Genomic DNA, 24,174 nt, shown 5'->3' with positions numbered 1-24,174 from the left:
CATATCATCTACACAACAATATACGTTCGTTAGTTTAAAGGTAATAATTTTGACTACGCTAAGTAGTGCGAAGTAATTCACAAAAGCCGCGAGATAATTAAATTGCGCTTCAGTAACCTAATTGTTGTCTTTAACTACGCGAAAGTACACGGTGTACGGTGTGCATAGCGCACACAGCTACACAGTCTCGAAATCTAGTGCCATTTCTCAACCACATCTCAAGAAGGAAAGTTACGATACGCTGTCATTCACGTCAGTGCAAAAGTATCAGAGTCTGCACTTAATGCGTATGCTTATGTTTTTTATCTATCTTTCTTTTATACTTATTCTAGGCATCGCTGACATCTAACTAGGGAATTGCAGTACTTCCCATTCACGCCGAGTGCGAAGTGAAATGTAGCCCGTTCGGAGGACTGAAATGAAAAGATACTGGCGACCGGGGGCGTGAATCCATGGGATCTTATGGTTTTATCGCGTTAACGGTATTTTCCGCAAGCCGGAAAATATCCCTCGCTTTGTATGTGCAATGTATAACTGAGGAATTGCTGTATAAAGTAATCGTCTTTCAAGAATAAAAAAATATTGATAACATTGATAACATCGAAACAAGAGGTGCTTCAGGAAATGCTTCTTCCTTGCGAAATAATAGTATAAAGATCGTTAACTGCGGAATAAATTATCTGTTTCCGATGAAGCTGATCACGAATGATCTTATCAATATTTCGTTTCGATTCCACATCAGCGTATTGCAAAAAGCGATAACAGCGGCATGTACGTATATACATATGTGTGTAAGGTAGGCGAAAGGTAGGCTAATTCACAGTGTGCAATCTCATAAAAATTCAACGCCTCTCGGAATTCATACGCGTCGTCGCATCTCGCGTCGCGTCGCGTCGCCTCGATGCGGTGCAGTGCGACCGCATTAAAAAAAAGGGACAAACAAAAGCTGCATCCACCGGGCACCAGTATCGCTGCGTCTCGATTCTCTCTTGAAGAGTACCTACGGTTGTTCCATTGCTCTCCTAAATGAGCGGCTGCAGAGAGAATTACATGCAACAGAATGCCCTGTCCGCGTGCATTTCCGAACGAGGAAACCACACTAGAGCTCGAGATCAAAAACCGGACTGCCTGTTTGCCATACGACGGGCTTTAAAGCTCAAACACTGGAAAGTGACACGGCAGTATTCACATTAGTATTACAGTATGAGAGAAATGCACAAAAGACATCATGTAATCGTAATTACTTTTGGAAAATGCAGAAATTGTGTCTTCATCTCTTCAATAGTATTCATTAATAACATGATATATTAATACATATATTATAGATATTTATCTCTATATTCCTTCTCTTTATATCTATCAAAAACTATAGCACTTGATTTTGTATTGCATCTAAATATCTGATTAGTAAAAATTACAAAGAGATATTTTATCATAAAATATCTCTGCAATAAAGATATTCGATATTTAATAAGACGCTCCTCAGTTTAAATGGTAATAAAAGATTTAACTAAAAACTCATTTTGTGTACTATATGTAGTAAAAGACGAATCACATAAAGGATTCGCACGCCTTTTCAAGGAAGCTGCACGACGTGCCGAGATCAAAAACACTGTTTCGAGCTCTCAAGGCTTTTCAACCTCGAGCTTTCGAGCTTAACTATCCTGCGCATCGCCATGCGTACTTCACCGTCACGTATCGCAAGAACTATAAAGGCCGGAAACAACTTGTCGTTTCCCGATTTAAAACTCAGACTGTAACTTTTAAGTACGTCAATATAATTAATATTCCAGTAATTAAAGTTTAATTAAAATTTATTTGTTGCGCAATGTAAATTGTTTTTCGTCACAACAAAGTTTTCTTTCGATAATCTAATCCCTACATAGTTGTTACTTCCAAATATTAATATTATGCTTATATTTGGAACTATCATAAAAGAGATAAAAAGAAAATTATTATAAACATTTTTTTTCTATTTTATTTTAATCTGTTGATAATAATGACTTTAAAATAAATCAAAACGTGTACGCGATTTGATCATTGTATTTTGGATTCTATAATAATTATTATGTTTTTGCCAAAAATGATTAATTTTTGATCAATTATTAAAGAGAAATAATTTACGATCAGTTATTAAAAGTTAATAATTTAAAGATTTGCGCACTAATTATCGCGCTTGACTTCCCGTTTTCTTTTATAAAAAGAAATATACAAAATCAGTGTTGTCATAATATAACAATTGAAATTTGTAATGCTTTCTGACTGCATCAATCAAAGTCGTTCAAATTTTTAATGTTCTGACGCGTCCTCGAAAATGCACAATACTTGACACGTTCTGCCTTATTTCTCGACAAAAGTAATTCTTCAAAGGTGGCCTCGTGTAAATGTATTTCGCGAGCAAGGCGGAATGACGCTGAATAGTGCGACATCCACCTGCAACCCGATATTTTATCATGTCGCGTGCTGCTAACTTATGAATCTTCCGTAGGTGTGAAACTGCACTAACCGAGTATTCGTTCGCTAAATGTAACGGGTGTTAGTCGACAATTCGCATAACTCCTATCTAGATGCGTCCAAAATCATTCTACACTCTCTCGTTCGATCGTTTCGCTACATTCGATGAACCAGAAATGATCAGAACGAACGCGTTCGTTCTTGCGAAACTCCGTAAAGATACTTAGTTGCGGTTGCGTCGAAAGTACAGCGTAGAGTTTGTCAAGGCAAAGGTGAAAAAAATAGATAAGGAGACATGAAGGAACTGTAAAAGTAAAAATTGAAGAGCATTCCATGCAACCGTGATCTCTTTGATCTTCGTTAACGAAAGTGAGAAGAAATATATCTAAATTTCATCTTCTCGACTTCAACTTTGAGATTAATTTTCTCTCAAGTTGAAAATAAAAAAAAACGGATTTTCTATAGCTACAATTTTAACTTCAAACGCTTTTCACACGTTATACGTACAGAGTTGGGAAGTAATACTAGAGTTACTTGTAACTCTGTTACTTTTTTCGTTATTTTTTTCTGTCTTTAACTGTAACGGTAACGTCGTTACGTTTTTACAATAACAATAACGATTCAGTTACTTTTAACATTCCTTTAATTTTTATTGGATGGGTCAGATTGGATCATATTTCGATGTGATCGCTGACGCTGAAAGATGTTTCAATTTTGTATCCCTAGAAGTGTACTTCTAATTACTCAAGTTGTGTCATTATTATAACAAATGTGCGAAATAACTTAAAATTTTTTAAATGCTTGTGTAAGTATACAAATATATATTTACAATTTAACATTGTATTGTGTATAATAAAAGTTTATTATTTGCAATAAATATAATTATAAAATGTTTACTCTTTCTTATTTTTATTTCTTAAAAAATATTTTATATATTATATTTTGTATCTTAGACTACATTCTGATAGTTACTATCAGCATTGAAAATCTGCAATTCACATCACATATATAAATACTACGGATTTTGGAAGTGAATCTTGAAATACATTCTTAATAATAACATTAAAGTTTAAAAACAATATTTATAAATTAAATTCGGTAATGCCGAAAGATAAACTCAACAATTCCCCGAAAAGTAACGAAAAAGTAACGATTCGTTACTTTTTCAATTAACGGTAACGCGTTACTTTTTGAATAACTAGTAACGGTGTAACAAGTTATTTTTTAACAAAAAGTAACTGTAACGGTGACGCGTTATTTTTTTAAAGTAACATTTCCAACTCTGTATACGTGTACACATTGTTGTGTCACCGCCTATGTCTTTTTCTTAGCTACGAAGACACCTCTTTGTTCCTTGAAAGCATGTGGCTAGGATTCGCGTCTCTTTCTATGTATGTCACCAAGTGCTTTGATATGCTGCGAGGGTAAACAGTGGTGGCTTCGTCTGGCAGCTTTAGTGTTCCGCACATGGTGAGTGAATTTCGAAGAGTAAAATATTTTATTTATCGCCCAGGCCAAGAAAAGATTTGTAATCTAACTTAACATCAACGAAAATGCTTAATATACAGCGTTACTTAATCTTAACTCATAGCCTTATAAAGCACTGAAGCTTTAAAAATGATTAAAGGTCAAGCATGGTAGGAGAAAAATTATTTCACCAACGAAAATCGTCGCTTTATTCACTCGAAATGCGTCTATTATTCTGAACCTCTTTTATGATGTAAAAATGTAACTAAATCATTCAGAACATTAATTTCAAATAACTCATATATATTCACTCAGATATATTCGTAAATCAGATTGACTTAAATGAACCAATTCTTTGTTCATTTTTTACGCTTGCAGGTCTCATGTAATATTTTTTCTAATATATTATTATTTAAGCATTATGAAAAGGAAAGGTAAAACAGAAAAATAGAGAAATTAAATTTGAGGGTAAATTCTTAAAATATGGTTCAATATCGTGCGTTAGAATGAATAAAAATAAAAGCTTTTTTTCGAAGAAGTACTCTATTTTTCATCGTATCTTCACACAAACGTGTTCTCAAAATTAAAACACATACTTTTATTCACGTGGGTTAATTTTACACCTTGATTTTTCAATACAAGACACTTGGCGCTTCGTCGCATAGTGGCGGCGGATTTCCCATGCTATGCCTTTTCGCATCATTCGTGCACACGGAGCAGCAGTAGAGAGAAAAAGGAAAAGGGAGAAAGAGGGAATAGGCCACCGAGACACGTTAATGAGTTTTTCGAGGGACGTGCCGGGCGCAGAGACGATCGACAAGAGGCGGGAATTAGAGGTGCGAGAAAGCCACGAGGTAGGGCCGTTTGCAACAAAGAAGGAAAGAAGCGAAAAGTCGGGATAAGAGAGAGAGACAGAGAGAGAGAGAGAGAGAGAGAGAGAGAGAGAGAGAGAGAGAGAGAGAGAGAGAGAGAGAGAGAAAGAGAGAAGGCGTTGAAATCGAGGGATGCCGAGGAGAGGAGAAGCGCTTGAGATCGATTCCCCAGTTTTAAATTTAAATAAATGCCAGCTCGCGTAGCCGATAAGGCCCTGCCTTGCAATAGACGTGCGCGAACCCTTCTCGTTTTAGTGGCAATCTTTCTTTTTACCGTCGCGCCGCCACGTACCAGCCGACTTGCTTACGCGACAGAGACCTAAGAACACCCCCAGTAAAATCAATATCATTAGAAAATTCGATTGTCATTACGCTAATTACTTACACCTGTTAAAAATTTCGAAATGTTTTACATCATATCTGGAAACGCAATTTAAGTACAAGAAAGCGATAGAAATATCAAAGGTAAATATGACATCACTTTATTTTCGCAAAAATTTTCGTTTATAGATTATGTCAGAATTATGTAGCGTTAAAAAAAATAATAGTATCTTGATAACTATTTTATTAATAAATAATATTTTGAGAGAAAGAGAAAGAGAAAGGGACGGGGAGGGACACGTGTATATATAATAATCTAATGTTATGTCATTCTCTTCAAAAGTGATGCAACTAAAAATATTTAGTTTAAAAAAATATTAAGTTAAGCCCGAAAAAAGGGCAAATTATTTTTCAGAAAAATATTGACTAATCAAATAATATTGACAAAAAGGATATACTTTTAGAAATATGATCATGAAATGTTATTTTTGTTTTTACAACCTTCGAAAATCCTCCTTGTTGTGATGATTTTGATATCGTACAAAATTATAACGAATTCGAAATAATTAATCAAAAATAACATAAAAAATATCATCCACAGTTTATGTTTACCTTAATCAGCTAAAATGACTAAATTTAAAATAAAATTTTTTCTTCAAACTTTGATCATCAAAACTACTTTAACTATAAACATTCTTTGTAAAAGACTCTTCTTTTTATTTACAAAAATGACACAACTCAAAATGTGTCGCTCTTATAGAAGATATTATGATTTCTTTGAAAACCTTAAGAATGACATAAGTATTATTTGGAGGACAGATTGTAAAGTTAAGTAAGTTTATTTTTAATAATTAATAAAGTAATCTTTACATCTAATTCATTATAACATTCATTATCATAATAACATAACTTAAAAATCACATTTTTGAGGTGTGCCATATTTGAAATAAGGGAGCGATTATTATTTATATACAATACATATTGAGCTAACTGACGCGAAACTAGAGAGCGGAATTGATAGAAATGACGATCTGTTGCGGAGTAACAATTAATTTTAAATTTATTGATAGATTCGCGAGGGTTATGAAATCGCATTTTCGTCGGTCGGAAAAGCGGATGATTTCCGGGCTTTACTCGGATAAACCGAAATCAATGGATTCAAATGCCGATCTGTAATATCGGCGCCCACGTGGCGTACGCTCCAAGCAGAATTCCAATTTCCTCGGGCGTCGGACAATTAAATTACAATCGGCAAACACGATAAGCACGATCGTTCCGATCAGAATGGATGTTGTGGGGTAGCATCGTTTAAATCAAAATGTCCGACTTTTTTTCGAAAAAAAGGGACAAATAAAAACACTGTCCCGCGCCATTCGTTGATGTAGATCAATACTCCCCGTATCGTAGAAACTAAATCTTGTTTCATCGGAGATATCGCGCCCGTTAATAGTTTCATGCATAAATAATCCCGTAATTGCCACTATAATGCTATAGACGTTGTGCATTTTTTTTTGCAGGAAAAGAGAGTCGTAAATATTTAACAAATTTTCTGAATAAACTCTTCCCTATACTGGATTTCTCGTTAAAAATCGTTTAGTAAAGAGTGCGAAAGAGAGATAAAAACACGTTTCGAAAGACAATTTTCTAAAATCAACATTTAGTTATTTACGAGCGTACATTCATCTCTTGCACGTAATCGAAACAAACAATATCTCTGCCCAGTTTCTCTACTATTCGGGTTAAACGAGCGTAACGTAATGCGATCAAGAGACGCGAAGTTAATGATCGTATCGGAATCAATTGCTACTTTTTGTATTTTGTATAAATTTACATTCCAAGAATTTGTTTCCATTTTATTTTTTTTCTTCTCATTATCGTAAAAAAAAAAATACAATAATTTTTCTTAAAAACATACTACTAAAATTTACTAAAATTACATTGAAAAAGGATGATGAAATCTGACGTGCGCGTAGAATTAAAAAAAAAAAAAAAACAAAGCTTTTCGCGATCCGTACGACAATTACCGGCAATTGTCCTTGGTTCAGTAGTGGAGCGCCCTATTTCCCAGCAAGACTTTTAACAGCGGCAATAGCGACGGCCACCTTTACGTAATTCCGTTTCCGAGTTTGCAGGTGGCTTAATTTTTGCCGTAACACGTCTGTCGTTGCGCGCGCTTCGCTTCGGTGCGTCCCGCGGAGATACGGCACGGATTTTTCTCGTTGCTGATTTTAATAACAGATTGCTACTGGGAGGCAAGGGAGGGAAACGCAGGGATGTTAGCACCGGAACCCGAGGGACAAGGAAAGGAAGATGAAAGAGAGAGAAGGATCGCGTCTGAGTCACTGCTTATACGTGACTACGGCGACGACGCCGCCGTCGTCGTCGCCGCCGCTGCCGCCACTACCTCTGTTACTCCTTTTGCCACCCCCGATATAACCCTCCTCACCCCTGTGCCGCATTCTCTGCAATGTTTCGCCGCCGGTACATTCCGTACAAATGCGATACCTATACTCACCTACACGAACAGCGGACACGTTCGAATAAATTAAAACGATTCTTTCCGTGACCTGCAACCTCATTTCGCTCTCCGTCTGACGGAGGGCATCTTCGGTGACGGTAAGAGCGATAAATAAAATTAGCAGGAGCCGTGATGGATTGCACCCATGCGTCTGTACTACGTGTACTTGCGTGTGAATAGTTTATCGCGTCCCGTTTATTGCAAACAGATCGGGCCATTTATCGCGCTAGTAGCCTTACAAACGAAATGTATTGTGATAAACAACAGCTGTCTCTTCGTGAAAAATGTATATAAATATAAGTATGTTTTATATATATATATATATATATATATATATATATAAAATATGTATAATAAATTTTATATAGCATATTATACTTGTATATATAACGGTAACAATTCGAAAATATAGCGAAATAGATTATTTGTTTATACGAACTGTTGTTACTGTTCACCAATGCTGAATCCATTTTTGAAGCATATTTCACATATTAAAAAAGTTAAAGTTCTGTTCAATAAAAATGAATATTTGTACAATTGCTTTTGTATCTCTAATTAGTGAACTCGAAAAATTAAATAATTCGAATAAAAATAAATGTGAAGCTAAATACAACCAAAAATTAAGTTTTTTAAACATTATCTCGATTTAATCTCGTTTATGCTGAAAATTCTTCGGCGCACAAGCAAACTCAATTAGAGTTATTTGGTACGTTGTGACCAAATTGGAAAAAAAATTGAAAAAAATCAAAGGTTGAACGTTTCTGGAACTTTATTCAAAAATTCTAGTTTACACACCCGCGTTTCTTAATGGAAATTTATGCAGAACGCGTTATACGTAATTTCAGCTTTCTCCCCCTCATCAACAAGTCCGTCTGTCCGAGTCGGAAATGGTGACTTTATCATCCTAAATTCGCGCTAACTAATGAGAGACGAAAATTATATTCTTTAGCAGGATGTTATTTTGCTGGAAATAATATTCTTTGACGAGATACGCATATCGTTTCGCATATTCAAAAATTAAAATGCATACGTAAAAGTAAGCTCTGCATCATTATAATTGTCATAAAGGACTGAATTCAAAATTGTCAGAAATGCTGACAAATATATAATGCAAAATATAAATATTTCTTTAGCAAACGATAAAAATGCAAAGATTAAAAAGTCAAAATTTTTTAATCAAAACTATTGTCGGATGTAAACATTAAAAAAGTCGATGATATTTGTAAGCGTGTCATAATTTTGTAAGTTTACAAGTACAATGCGCATGGATAAAATATCTAAATATAAGCATATATGTACGTTTCCCAAATATCAACACTTGCAGAATATTAATAATGGTACCAACGATACAATGTTTGCTCTTCTGTTAACTGTATTAATGGATGCAACAAGGGAGTTCAATTGTGTTTGCTGAAATTACATTCGCCGGCAAACAATTGCGATACTGCGATCGCATTGGCGTTCCACGTATTCGAGGATGAAAATATTTCGCGAGACGTTTGCAGGCGTGGGTAACAATATGACGATAGCTTTATAATTATCGTATTACAATATTGTCACGTTGTGTACGTCACGTTGCCGACGGAAGTTACGAGGGAGAAACAGCGGCAACAGCAGGCGGGGCGAGATGAAAAACGTATATAACAGTTTTTCAGGCCGTAAACTTGTAATGTCATCAGACCGAGGATCGACGGTAGATGGTTGTAATCTGTCTAACCATTTAATTAATCTCCGCTTGAACACGTAAAAACGCGCCAAGTGTTACCGCTGGCCTCCCAGCTACAGCACTTGTATTTTAAAAATGTGTCACCACGATATCGTCTAGTAATCATCGCGAAAATACTATCGACTTCTGTACATATTAGCGTGTAAATCGTAACGTACATGCTACTTGAAATATTTTTATACTGAAACAGTTCTATCAGACTTTACATCCCTCGGTAATATCGATGGCGAAACAAAAAAAAATTATACAACTATTTAAAAAAAAAAAGAAAAATTTCATATTGCAAAAGTAAAACGTAAAAATTCACCTTGCAAAATATTAATCTGGCATATACGATCGATTCCTCGTTACTACTGAAATTCGTGCCGATGTTATTGACCATTGGAATATTCTGCCGTTATACGCAAACAAGTTATAATATGAAATGGCCACGGGTCAATGAAAGAGCCAATATTAAAAGTGTTTCTTTTGAATGAATGAGAACGATTGAAACGAGAAATTGGATAAAACTGTGTTCTGTCGATGGAAACTATACGTTGCATTTCACAAAATACCATATACGAAATTTTACAACATATTTTCAGATTTTGTAAATATTAGCTACTAATCTCGGAGCCGACTATTGAAATAAAGCTACATATTTAAAAGCAAAAGCGTAATGAGATATTAATCACTCTCGTACGTAATTATTCTCTATACAAATTTAGTAAACCATATGTGACTATAATGATACAAATTGATTATCTTCTTTGTCAATTATTTCCTTTATATAACTATTCGTATTACTAATAAAGAAAAAATATAAAAATTTTATTTTTACAATAATATTCTATCACATACCAATTGTATAGTTCCAATATTTAATTTGTATAAATTTATTCATGTCCAATTTTTTAAGAAAAATGTAATGCGTCTGGAAGCAAATATTTCATATTTTGCTTCGCACGTAGTGTGGAACAGCAGTTTTTATTTCTTGACGACGACGATGAGATATACACAATCGTGGACAAAACTATTGCATTATTTGATCGTAATTTGATTCCAAAAGAGCCCAAGGTAATATTGGCAAAAGGTTTTGTCAGTTACACGGTCGCAAACAGAATTAAAAGACGCCTAAAAGGATAATCCGTAGCATATCCGCGTCGAGAACCGCGACAAATACATTTACTCTTTCTTCATAGCTCTCTCGAGTCTCAATCAAATCATAATTACGACGTATCTCTTTTCGACACTGTTGAATTAATTAGTTTTAGTTTAATTATATGGATAAATCATCATTTCGTTTTCTCATCCGTTCTCATTCCCGTAAGATCTCTCGTGTGCCGCTTCGGGTTGGCTTAGGTCTTACGTGGAAACTCGAGGGAGCTGTCTTAAGAATACGAAGATTATGTTTTGCATAAGCTCCGACAAACTTCCGCTCTCATCGCTCTACACTATCTCTTTGTAGTCGACTTAAAAGGCGGATGCAATTTTACTTTACGGATAATTAATAATTAAATATCGCGGAGCCGCGCTTTCAAAGGTAACGCAATACGGCACAGGATTGTACTATCCTTTCTTCATTCAGTCATATAATTCGCGTTTTATTTACTTTTTTTTATTATATTTATCCTCAGAAATATATTAAGAAATTAATACGTGCATCGTGAGCGTTTTGCTAATTTTTGCGTCTGTAATCGATCCTTATAAGTCTCTATGATCTTTATACGGATGCAAGAAAAAGTCTGTAGACACGAAGAAAAGCATAAAGGGCGATCCACTTCAAGATATCCACATCAACAGATACGTGAACGGTTCTACGGATACGGAAACGGAAGCAAACGAGTGCGAGTGTAGCGGTAAAGGAAACCATGTCATAGAGGAGCTACGAGGAGAAGAGGCACGTGCCTGGTATTTAGGAGAGGCAGTAACGTAACAATAGGCAAGTACAGGGGTGAAAACGGTAATGGTGTGTCGCGGTTCGCCCGAGCTTACTTTTATGTCTCACCAGGGAACCTCCGCCGTCTCTTTCTCTTCTCTTTCCCTCTATATATCGTTTCCCTTGACACGTGCACTCACACATGATCGTGACTTTCAACACCCCTTTGGCTGCCTTTCTACCGTTGCCGTCTCTCATTCTATCCCTGTCTTCATCTCTCTCTCTCTCTCTCTCTCTCTCTCTCTCTCTCTCTCTCTCTCGCTTTCAATTGCACGCTTATTTTAGCGCAACGGCAAGCAACCTAGAAGCAGGAGAGAGAGAGAGAGAGAGAGAGAGAGAGAGAGAGAGAGAGAGAGGTGAGAGACCCAGTAAAGCCCGCTTTGTCGTCGGTTTCCTTTCTATGTTATTAAATTGTATGTGTTGAACCCCTTTCTCCAAGCAACGTACTATACCGACGCGTAGTGCAATGTCGCAGTTGCCACTTAGAGGCTCACAGCTGCAGCCAGTCTATACCTTGTTTGTCGGCAGGTACCTTTACTCTCCCGAGAAATCTGGTTTTCCGAAATCTGATTATGCGATCCCTTTCGGATCTTTACTTTTTACATTTCTCTTTTTATGTCAATACTATAACTTTTAAATGAAGATATGTTTATGATGTCATCGGGATGTATGACAAAATTATTTAAAATCATTTTCTCTAAGCACATCAATATTTAATGATTATCGTAATAAACTTTGATAGATAAGTAAAAAGAAAATATTTACGCGAATTTATAAAAGATGAATAAATCTAGAAGAAGTCACGCCAGAAGAAACGCTATAGAAGGGACTGATGCCGATACATTGTGATCATATTTTTTTATAATGATTATAGTAATGATTTCTCTTCTGATAGAGTAAGAATGATGGCATTAATCTTCGATAGATCATTGCAATTAAATAGACATAAAATATACTTACAATCGACCGATACTTTGATCTGTTTGCTAACTGTCGGTGGTATACCGTTGCTGGCGATGCACAAATATGCGCCCATATCCAATCTCGAAATCCGCGCCATTTCCAGCGTTTCACCCTCCCATTCTGCCACTGAAATCGCAACCGTTCAATATTCATTACTTGTTAATCGATTAAGTTAATTATTTTTCATTTTCACAGAACGGCATATAAATATTTTTTTTAAATATATCCCGTTATTGGCGAGATTTTGTGTTGGTAGTCAAAACGCGCGATCTCATATATTCCCTCTTAAAAATGTACAGGAATTTTGATTTGATTTTTTATATTTTTAAAAGAGGATTAATAATAATAATGATAATAACTTTATTTACAATTTATTTATAATTAATCTAGTGCAAATAACAAATAATGAGAAATGTGTTGATATACAAAATAATAAGAAATGAGAAAGTGAACTTTAAATGGCATCAGCATAATTTTGCCTTAAAGCCTAAGTCTATATAAAATAGCATATATAATACAATCGAAATAACAAACTAATAAATTGTTTGTTGAGATAAGTTGCAAAATAAAAAATAAAATGAATCAAAATATAGCAAATTTAGATAATGTATTTTAAAAGAGAAATGTAATATAATAATAAAATAATAATAGTAAGAGAAAATAATAACAGTAAAAAAATATAATATCAGAGTATTACCCAAGAATATATAATCGTTTTGTCTACTGATATAAAATCTCGCCATCAAATTATATTGTACGTACCAGCTAAAGTTTTGTTGATCGAGATTTTGGTACCATCGTCTCGTTTCCAACGAATACTAGGCGTTGGACTTCCGGTCGCTTTGCAGGTGAGACTCACGTTGGCGCCCTCGCGAACGATTGCATCCGACGAGCTCTGCGAATCGTCAATATTTGGTGGCACTATAACAATAAACATAAAGTGTTGTGGTCAACCACTGATGATACAAAATTTATAAATTTACAGGATAGGAAAATGAGACATATAGATAAAAAGCTATATAGGAGTAATATAAGTAATGTAATTGCGCGAAAAGATTTAAAGTTCCATTACTCATTAAAAATCAAATGTTGAGAATTAAACAGAAATGATATTTTTGTAATATAATACATACATGAATAAAGAGACACATACATGTACGTATTACAATATGATTCACATAGTATGACATATATACTTGTTTAATAAATTCATCGCTCTCTCTTCCCTGCATGTAATATAATTATGTTACGGAAACTCGCTTTTTGATTGCATAAAGAGATAAAATGTATAAGTCAGAACCACAGTACAGTGATCGATTATTGATAACTCTTTAATTGTGCTACGACAGCGATATCATTGCGCATTTTACATTTGTGTATATTGACCACGTCGTCACTGCTCTTGAATTAAACGACTAACCACGTGTGCGTGCGTGCGCGAGAGGTGTACAATTCAATTATAGTGTCGTCGTGGTAACGAATGATATTAGTATATGGACATACGTCGTCTGCACATCGACGTTGATCAACTTGGAAATGCAAGTAGTTAGGATTGGTTGACATGTTTAAATGGACAAATATCACGCTGCTTATATGCGACTGTGACACATCCAAATTATTCATCTTTTTCGTATATTAATTAATCAATCGATTTATAACAATCGACATATTAACGAAAAATATATACGTCACTTCAATGTCTTTAACATTTTTGGTTGTCAATATAAGACAATATATCATTTAGTGATGTTTGCAGTTTTTACATGATTTTCTACATTTCGTGTAAATAAAATAAATTTCAAAAAATTTTGTTAGATAAGAAGAACCTTGTATTTATCATATTATAAATAATTTTTCTTTATTATATAATCTCGATAATTTACCTCGTATTGTAATATGGACAAATAAGTATATACTTATAAGTAAGTACTTCAATATTCAAAATAAAAAAATGTTGATTATATTAACGAAATAATTAATGCAATATAACGCATTGTCAAATTTAATCGTATTGTTCTATAGTAATATTTTTTCATTCAAATTACCATTTAAGAATAGGTTCGCTCTTAAATACAAAAGAAATCTAGGATGACGTAAAATTATAATAAAATTATGAAATCTCAGACAAGCAAAAAGAAGCTTTCTCTCGTTAAATTTAAAACTCAAAGTGCAATGCCTGTAAAAATGCAACCATGCGAGCGAAACAAATAAAATAAAAAAGCCGCAGTGGATGATAATATTCACTAATAATAAGACCTAAAATAGCATTAACTTTGCACATATAAGAGAAATTATTTATATCGTGACATATTTAATTTTTCTATTCGAATTTTGCAATCTCTAATGCCGAGAATTTAAAATTTTTTATATTACACTCTATCTTTAAATAATGCGAATTAGATATCTAATGATTCATCATAATTAATTTTTACAAACGATTTAATATATTGCAATAATATATATATATATATATATATATATATATATATCCAAAGAGAAAGAAAGAGAAAGAGAGAGAGAGAGAAAATTAAAAGTTATTACAACGAACTATTTTTGAATATATGAGATAAAAAAGATATTATTTTATATAACTTTTACATAACAATACTTTATATAACTTCATACATATAAATGAAAATAGTACAACTGAATAGCCGCTTTACCCTAACTTCAATAATGGAAATTAATTCGAGTAGAATATTGCAATTTGCAGTACATCCGCATATATCTCGATACAATACATTTTTTCCATATTGTTCTTTTCATATTTTTTTTTTTTCAAAAGATCATTATAAAGAAAATTTTCATATTATTCGATATATATATATATGATTTGCATTGTTATAAGAATCAATTGAATAAAATAAAATAGTACAATAATTTTTAAACAATATCAATTTTTCTTTCATATAAATTATGCATTTATATATTTGCATTTTGATATTCGTATATCTTGATAATATAACAAGAAAAATTGTACATAATTCATTAGCAAATTATTACGTATGAAAATATTTTTACAAACTCGACTTTAATCGTACTTTTACAAATTACTACAAAAAGAATAATGTAATCTGTAAGTTGTAATTTTATTTATATATGTGTGTGTGTGTGTGTGTGTGTGTGTGTGTGTGTGTGTGTGTGTGTGTGTGTGAAAATAAATATACATCTTTACAAAATCTTCTAAAATTGTTATAATTCTTCGTAAAATTTTTTTACAATGCAGAAGTTATTGTTATACGTCCAGAAAACGTTTGATACTTTATATATCATATAATTCTTATAACTGATCTCCGAAAGAAAAGAAAATGCGCCTTTTTATCTGCCAACAGCCGCGTGGTCACCGCGTAGGGAATGAGGAAACGCTGCCAATCCTATGAATTACCGCAGATGTCCGCCGATATCCTGCATTAATGCTAATGCGGGGTGTTACCGAATTGTTGAACAAGGGCAGATTGAACGCGCGCGAGAGGTGCGGTCTGCCCTCACTCTCGCTATTCTGCACACCGTTATACTGCAGTCGCGTAACGGTCTGTTGATGCATTATTCAAGCGCAAACGCCGCCTCTACCGCGCGCGTGTTGCCGCGCTGTTGTGCGTTAACTTGTCCTAAACTCCGGCAGCACAACGTTCGGGAGACGTCGGAGGAGAGATCGCTCGACGATGCTCACAGAAGTCGGGAGTCTTGAGAGTAAACGCGCGGGCAACCATCCTGACATTTTGAACGTGCACAAAAATATGCGTTACGTGTATCACGCATTTAAATATCCAAATATTGACAATTCCAAACAGGACCTGTCGTTTTTTTCATCGGTTTGTCAGCATCTCTTTAGCAAAACAAAACTGTTCTTTCTTTCGGAAAAAATACGAAACTACTGATCTCGATTTTTCATTTTTTTTTAATAAGCAACACAAATCTATAATTGATAAAAATATATTCATTATTTTAATAATATACTATACTGATAAAATTGATAACAATAAAGATTTTAAATATATATTGGAAAATCAGAGGATTGAAAAACAATTTGTTTTTGTGATGCAAAAAGATGTACATACGTAATTACGTTTAATAAATTGAAAAAATACGTTGTATTATTGTTATAATCCTAAAACGCTGTTTTGTTCTACTGGAATATTGTGATTAACATTCAAAAGACAGAATTATTCTGGGATGATTATTGAGCTTCATCGTGAATGAAGTCATTGTAAGCTGTAGATTGCTAATTATAGCATACCCTTAGGGAACCTAATGCCATGTTCATATCGTATCGTACAATATACAATATGATACGCCTCTTGACTGATGTAAGCCGCATAGTTTATGCGCTTCATAACTTCATTTACGGCGAATATAGAACAAGATTTAACTACAAAGTACATTTGCGATCAAGAAATGTGTTGTTCTTATAAATAATTGTGTAATAAATATTATAATTTTGATAATAAGTTATATAATTCGAAGCATTTATAAAAATATAACAAAATTTTAAAGAAAACTTATTTTCAAATATTTAATTTAAAAAATGGAGAAATTATGTTAAAAATAATTTGTATAAATTTACATGTATTATCTTATTAATGTAACAAAGTAATGTAAAAAAGTAGTAATGTAAAAAATAAAAAAATTTTCAGCAGCTATTAAAAACACAGTGATACATTGAATATTTCCTTTCCAATTCTGCTTTTCAATTTTACAACTTCTTTGATTTTTATTTCATTTAGAAGCGAGCTACTAATTAAGTCTGAGCTTTTGCTTTATTTATAGAAAAGTGATGAGCGACCACACATGATCGACAGATCGAGAAATCAGAAAAGAGGTTTAATAACTAAATAGACAGAAACAAGAGACGTATAATATCCGATATATTTATCTGGTCATGAAGTTAGCGAACGCTTTCTATGGCAAGAGATATCGATAATTTTAACGGCAGTATTTTTACGACATTTGAATGACGTGCGATCAAACACAAAAACTTTTTTCAGATCAATTCTTCTCTCTTCATAAGATTTACAAATATATATTAAAACTTGACATGATGAAAAATTCATCATTTTCAAAAAAATATTTCGAGTTTCTTTTGTAATAAAAAATAAAAAGTTGTATTTTAAAAAATAAAAAATAAATTTTGTAGTAAATAGTGCTGATGATAATTAATCGTTATCCTCTATAAAGTTGATGAATCAATGAATTCTACTTTTCTTCCAAAAAGGAATTGTTTAATCGGTTAACTAAATGAATCGAGGGATTATCTCATGCGGTAAATGTGGAGACATATATCTAGTAATACCTAAATACATTGACGGAAGCTTGTTATGCACGATGTAGTCATGGCAGATCGCCATTGTGTCGGCTCCATCGGCATTATCACGAAGTGTCGAGAGAGTACCACAAGGAGATCTTGTGTGTGTTTGTACAACGGAGAGCAAGAGTCCCGTGGAAACAATTAATCTAGCCCTCTGATTACTCCACACCAACGCATCCGTCCCCTCCCCCCTCATCCACGGTATCATTGCTCTCGCTTCAACGGTGGCTGCAGCTGAGACGTCAAAACTCAAGATATTAATATGTTCTCTCGGCAGGCAGAGAGATGGCGACTATCTCGAGATCTTATTGATATTCTCCTTCTACTGATTAAATTATTATAGCTCCGTTACGCTTTTACATGCAAAATTAGCGGGAAAGGGGATACTTTCGCTCTCTAAACATAAATCTGTTTAGACGGCTGCGATAAAATGCTTATGCTCTGTTGCAAACTTCGTGACTCCGGTAAACTGACTCCATTACGCGAAATGAGATTTATTCCGAGTATCTAATGGATTCACAGTACGATACGATAAAGTCGTAAATAACAATCGACCGTGGCATGTTCTCTGCTAATGGCGCCACAGAATTAACGTAAAACGAAATGAAATAGTACTTTTTTTAAAAATGATGAAATACAATAAGATGTACTAGCGAAAAATTATAGATCATCATTATTCGCTAATAGATATAATTATCTTTTATAAATATATATAAAATATATAAAATATATTTTATAAATATATATATAAATATATATATAAAATAAATTATATATATATATATATATATAATAAATTTTATAAATATACATATATGGAAAATATATATAGGAAAATATATATATGGGAAATTACGACACACAAGGAGGGGGGGGGGGATAAACACAAACGATATTGCAGTATATTAGAGTAGTTGATAAGCTCTCATTTCTCGCATCCAATGATAGTCCAACACATTTAATGCCGCACTACGACACATGAACATAGAATGCATACGCCGTTTAAGGTAAATATCATTACGTTTTCGATGGTTTTGATATAGGAGAATGGAAGAATTACAAATATCTAAAGGAAATAAAGCTAACGATTATTTATCAATTATGGAAACCTTTATTTCAAAGAGTTGATTTTAAACAGTGATTAACATTTATATATTATTAATATAAACTATAACTTTAAACAAAACCAATTTGACATTGTCCCATATATAGTGACGTAGGATTTTGTTTAAAAATTATATATAGTTTATATATTATTAACATGTATATGAATGTTAATTATTAGGTGTTGGAATTAATTCGTAGCGTTTTACAAGTGATGGGAAGTACTTTCATTAATGTATTTTTTAATGCTCATGTGAAATAAATAACATTCTTTCATTAAAAACGCTACGAATTAATTCCAACACCTAATATTATAGTTTAAAATCAAATAATAACAGGAATATTTTTTTTGTGAGTGAAAAACTTCTATTAATTAATAACTTTGTCGGCTATATTTAGTTTTTTCCCTTAGCACTCATTATTTAAATGAAATAGGATTCTGATATTATAAAAAAATCAATTTTTTTATAAAAAAAAATAAAATTATAATTTACTACTAATTTAAAATTTGATATTTAAAGGAATAAGTTATTAAATTTTAATAGTTATATGCTACATCCATTAATAAATATATTCTATTCTTAAAATTATCTTTAGCAGATATATTACATATATGTTATGCAGATATGTTATATATATATGTCATAAATTTAATAATATCTCAAGAAATGTAATTGAATTACGATATAATAATATTCTTTTCTGATTGAATTATTATTTTAATTTTATAAATTCAAAAAAAAGAGAGAGTATCCTTTAATATTATTATTAATCTGCGAAATGTATTTTTAATTTTTTATTATTTTTAAATTAGTAATTATATTTTTATTAACATTAGAAGCAATATCGAAGTATATTACTCTGACATCAAAACTAATATAACTAAGTTTATAAACTTATTCTGTACGTAAGCGACATCGAAATATAACTGTTTTTTAAAATGATAATTTTTTACAATATTAAATACAGTGATGTAACTTTTGAATGCAATTTTTAACACTATACAAAAATCGATATATCACGTAAGTAGAGCGCCTTACCTACGACGTGTAGATAGCCATATTGCGTTTTGGCGGCAGCAGTGTTAATCTGGCACATGTACTTTCCCTTGTCCTCCTCGTGCACGTCGTTGATATGTAGGAACCAGGTCCTGTGCTTATCGTGCGACACGGATATTCTGGGGTTCCTGGTAATAACGTGATTCTGTACCGTCAGAATAGCGCTCTTGTCGAAAAGCATCCAGGCCACCTGAAACGAGATGGATATCACATTGTACATCGTATAAACGCAGCTCGTGTATCGATTATTACAAAATTACTGTCCGTTTTCATAATGATTTTCGCAATATCATTCCCATTAAAAATTGTATGTGTATTTCATAAAACGCGTTATTTTCTACCTTGTTTTCTCATTAACGTTAAGATGATTTTGAATAAAAAGATTCCTCAACCACCACAGGAACGGTAGATTACAAGGATAGATATATATCTTTTCAGTTTTTAGTTGCAAAATGCAAGGAGGATATGGAGAAAGAATAAAGATGTATAGTAACGATATAAAGGAAGGAAAAGAATAAAGAAATATAGGAATGAGATTCGCGAACGAGACGGATGATCAATGATGCTTTCAAGCATGGAGTGATCTACAAACCTACTATGGTTATAGATATTCACCAGTGGGATAAATCGTTCCGGGATTTCGAAGGCATATGTACTAACGTGCAATGTATATGTATATGTATATAACGCGTTGTGATATGCGCTTGATGTTTTATACGAGCAAAGTTATCCGAGAGCACGCGATGACGCTGTGTGTAGACGAGTAAAAACTGGTCCCCGTAGAGAGAGTTTCGACCATTTCTCTCGTTAAATGACCGCTTATTGAGAATCCGGATGGTTGTATTCTGTATAACTCGTTGAATAGCATCGATTGTTATTGTCGCTCGAAATATGTAAGTTTCCATCCTCTTCTTTAGGGGGAAATAGAATAAGAAAACCGGAGATAAGTAGAAAGTATCGCGACAACGGGATACGGAAGTGCTCTGAGATATTTAGCCGATTTTCCTATTCACGTCGAAGAAAGTGAAGGCCGAAGAAAGGTAACAAAGAGAAACGAGAGGAGGTAGAGAATAAAGAGAATTCTGATCTCTCATTCGCTCGCTGCGAAAAGTCCCTGGAGAAATAAGAAGGGCAGCGAGTTCTTTCGCTCGAGCACGAAGAACGTTGCACTTCAACACAGCTCGCTCCTTTTCACAATGTGCAAATGCGCTGTTGTACAGACAGGCTATATTGCGCCATCGTGATAACTCTCGGCGTCGCGACGCTAACCCGTAATGTTCGCGAGAAACTTGCCAGAGAGGCGCGGGAAAATAAAAGAGAATAGCTTATTGCAATTTATCATAAAAATCACAATTGTATTGTAATTAATAATACATAATTATATTATAATACAATTTTATAATATTATTTACGAGAAGAATAAAAGATAAGATTTTCGAAATGCAACTTCTCGAAAGATGCAAGAGGATTTAAAGTCTTCGCGATATAATCAGATGTAAGGTAGACGTATCTCTCAGTTAGACATAATCCGGACATAATCCAATTATTAAACGAAATGACAAAAATTTTCAATATTAAGCTTTTAATGATATATATAACTCTAAATAAATTTGTCTTATTAAACTTATATAATCAATGAATTTATTTAAAGTCATACATATCATTAAAAACCTAATACTAAAGTTTTTATCATTTTACCCAATGATGGATCAAGCCTACTAACTGTCCACCAACTAATACATTTACCTTACTTAAGTAGATTTACCTTTTACAATCGATTAATGTAATAGAGAAACGAAGTTTCTACGATCATAAATCACAACAAGCGTAACTATTCGCTTCTGACTTGGAACTAAGATCGTTTCGCAGTTGTTTCTCGCGTCTTCCGACCGTAACCGAATTTTCGTCCACCATTTATCCAGTCGCTCTTACACCGGCGGCTGTCGGCGGTTATCTTCACAGAGATATACGAATCTCGGCGGGGATTCCCGGCGTCGCGTCGGTGGGATTGCATAGATACTGAAAAACGCAGTTGACACTTTCATCATTTGCCTTTCCGCGACAACGTATCAATTGTTCGAATTTCATGGTGACAGCCTTGCGGTACGATTTGCATACAATTCTTTTTTTAAATGTTATTTTTTATTCCAGTTTGTCGAATATATTAAAATATAATTTTTCTAGACATAACTTGTTTCGTCATAGTGACATAAAAATGTACTGAATTTATAAAATTTAACTTTATTTTACAAACAACCACATTAAAAATAAAACAGAATCGTCTGTTTTATACATGAATTATGTGTTAATTGAAATAGTCATCTCACGCGGTTATAAGTTGACTTGTGATATATTTTGCTATAAATTAATACGTTCACTTCATTAGAAAAATTTATTTTCTAGATAAAGCAGAAATTGTTAAATGATGCGATCCTTTTCGTACATTTTAAAAGAGTTTTCTCAACTTCGTAACATTCTTTCAAAAATTCTTGGAGAAGATCCAGATAAAATGAGTTATATAAGGCTGGGCACCTATGTTCTTTACAGAACAATAAGGGTCCTTAGCTTCGTTTGATCTTTTTCATTGGCATACGGATAATCGAAGGAAATACTATTGTATTCTCTATTTCCTTTGATTGTCATTGCTTGCTTTGTAACAGCAAGCGTTGAATCTGTTTCTTCTCGAGATTCTTATTGCATTCAATAAACACAAAAAGAAAAAGAAGAACAAGAAAAATATTGCAGTACGCAATCAGTTATAAGACAGAGAAGTCCATTATTAAAAGCGTAATTCTCAACGGCACCGACGCAATCTCCATGCAATGAGAAACCAATTTCTATCTTTTATCTGCTTTGTCACTTCACGGCGACCTCGACGATCCGTTCGCAACGATATAAAATTGGTGTTTCGTAAAGTTTAAGACGCGGTACGAAGGTGACAAGAAGAGCTACGCGGAAAGCAAATTCGAGTGACCATCTTTCCGACTTGCAGCTCGCTTTCCGGCGCATCAACATGCAAGCCACACCAAAACTAAGATGGATGCGCGGGCGCGCGAGGGGGTTTGCTGGAGGAGTTTGTTCCCCCAAGAGCCGTGGCACGAAGCATTGATTCCTCAGCGTGAGAGGAGAGTTACAGCTTTGTTTACTACGAGGGCGACGAGCTCAGCGCCGTCCAGTCTGGCTTGGCGCTGGCTATGCTGTCGGTATCTTCTTTTCTACAACGTTCTCCCCTTTTCTATTTCTCTCTTTCCACGACTGGTTCGTGACTCCCTTTCCTCCTCCTTACCCATCCCTTGGAACGTCTGGACCGGGAGACCTATAGTTAACGTCAAGATCAACTTTCTTCGTCCTTCCCAACGTTCTTCTTCCACGCGAGTACTCCATGGTCCCCGCGTACGCAAACACATTCACTAGGCGGTTTATACAGAACCATGGAAAGCGAAAGAGCAGCGTGGCTGTCGGTTGAGCCAACCGTCTCGCACACCCCTTCCCATCGTCTCCCAACCCCTTGGCCATTGTGTATGTGGAAAGTTGGACCACATTCCAGCTGAATGTATTACAACCACTTAACCCGCAAGCTGTCGAGACCTTCAGACCGGAGAATCCATGCAGCGTATGAACCTCTACTGAGGCTGATAGTTCGCTTAATAGGCACATTAAGCGCGCTGATGGTTAGCTCCGGTTAAGCGATTATATAAGTGATACTTTTTACATAGAGATACGGATTAATGAAAAAAGTTTTTGTCAAATCTACTAAATACAATTCAAAACAAAATTACAACACAGAGTGCAATTGTTGCTGAAACTTGAATATATTTTTACTTTTGCTTGAAGACTATTTTTTAATTGCCTTTTTAAAAAGTTCTCTGAATATTTTTAAACGATATTAAGTGAGAATCGATCGACGAGATTGAATACACATAAGTAAAAAATGCCATATTCGATTAAAGTTCTTCATGGCTAACAATACATTTTGTGAATTTATACAATTTCCAATTTAAGCAAATTGTGCATCGATTATTTGCCGATCTTAAAACACAGTTCTAAACTAAACTAAAGATAGAGTAGTACCACAAATTAAATTGACAAGCAATTTAATATTATTGTGATACAAATAATAAATATCTGGGTTCGAATCTCAGCTGAAGTAATATTCTTCGCAATAAATTATTTAGTTTTTAAGATGCTTATTAGCATCAAATTATTAACAGCTTTCTAAGATGCTTATTTGCATTAATAATATTAAATAGCTTATAAATTTAATTTGTGATATTACTACTCCAGTTTTGGTTTAATACTGTATTTCAAGATCGATAAGTAATCGAAGCATAGTTTGGTCGAACTGAAAATTATATAAACTCATAAGAAATATTATTAGGCACTTTCACTTATAGGAGTACTTCTAAATTTATTCAATATAGTATCTTAATATTATCTACAATTTATATTCGAGATATTTATGAATTTA

At 33.7% G+C, this 24,174-nt stretch overlaps 1 protein-coding gene across 1 annotated transcript in view; it reads right to left on the bottom strand.

Annotated features, from left to right (window-relative positions):
- Nucleotides 1-19,941, bottom strand: part of LOC105152351 (lachesin) — a 73,098-nt gene extending 53,157 nt beyond the window's left edge. Inside the window, exons 1-3 of the mRNA XM_087416493.1 lie at nucleotides 19,689-19,941; nucleotides 13,002-13,160; nucleotides 12,237-12,365 (exon numbers count right to left, since the gene is read on the bottom strand). Coding sequence (XP_087272619.1) covers nucleotides 12,237-12,365; nucleotides 13,002-13,160; nucleotides 19,689-19,926 — 526 coding nt within the window. The 5' untranslated portion in view covers nucleotides 19,927-19,941. The remainder of the gene's footprint in view (nucleotides 1-12,236; nucleotides 12,366-13,001; nucleotides 13,161-19,688) is intronic.
- Nucleotides 19,942-24,174: the final 4,233 nt, after the last annotated feature.

This window comes from Acromyrmex echinatior, unplaced genomic scaffold, assembly GCF_024713525.1.
Source record: "Acromyrmex echinatior isolate Ae372 unplaced genomic scaffold, ASM2471352v2 Scaffold26, whole genome shotgun sequence".
NCBI lineage: Eukaryota > Metazoa > Arthropoda > Insecta > Hymenoptera > Formicidae > Acromyrmex > Acromyrmex echinatior.
This window is presented reverse-complemented; position numbering and strand designations above follow the sequence as displayed.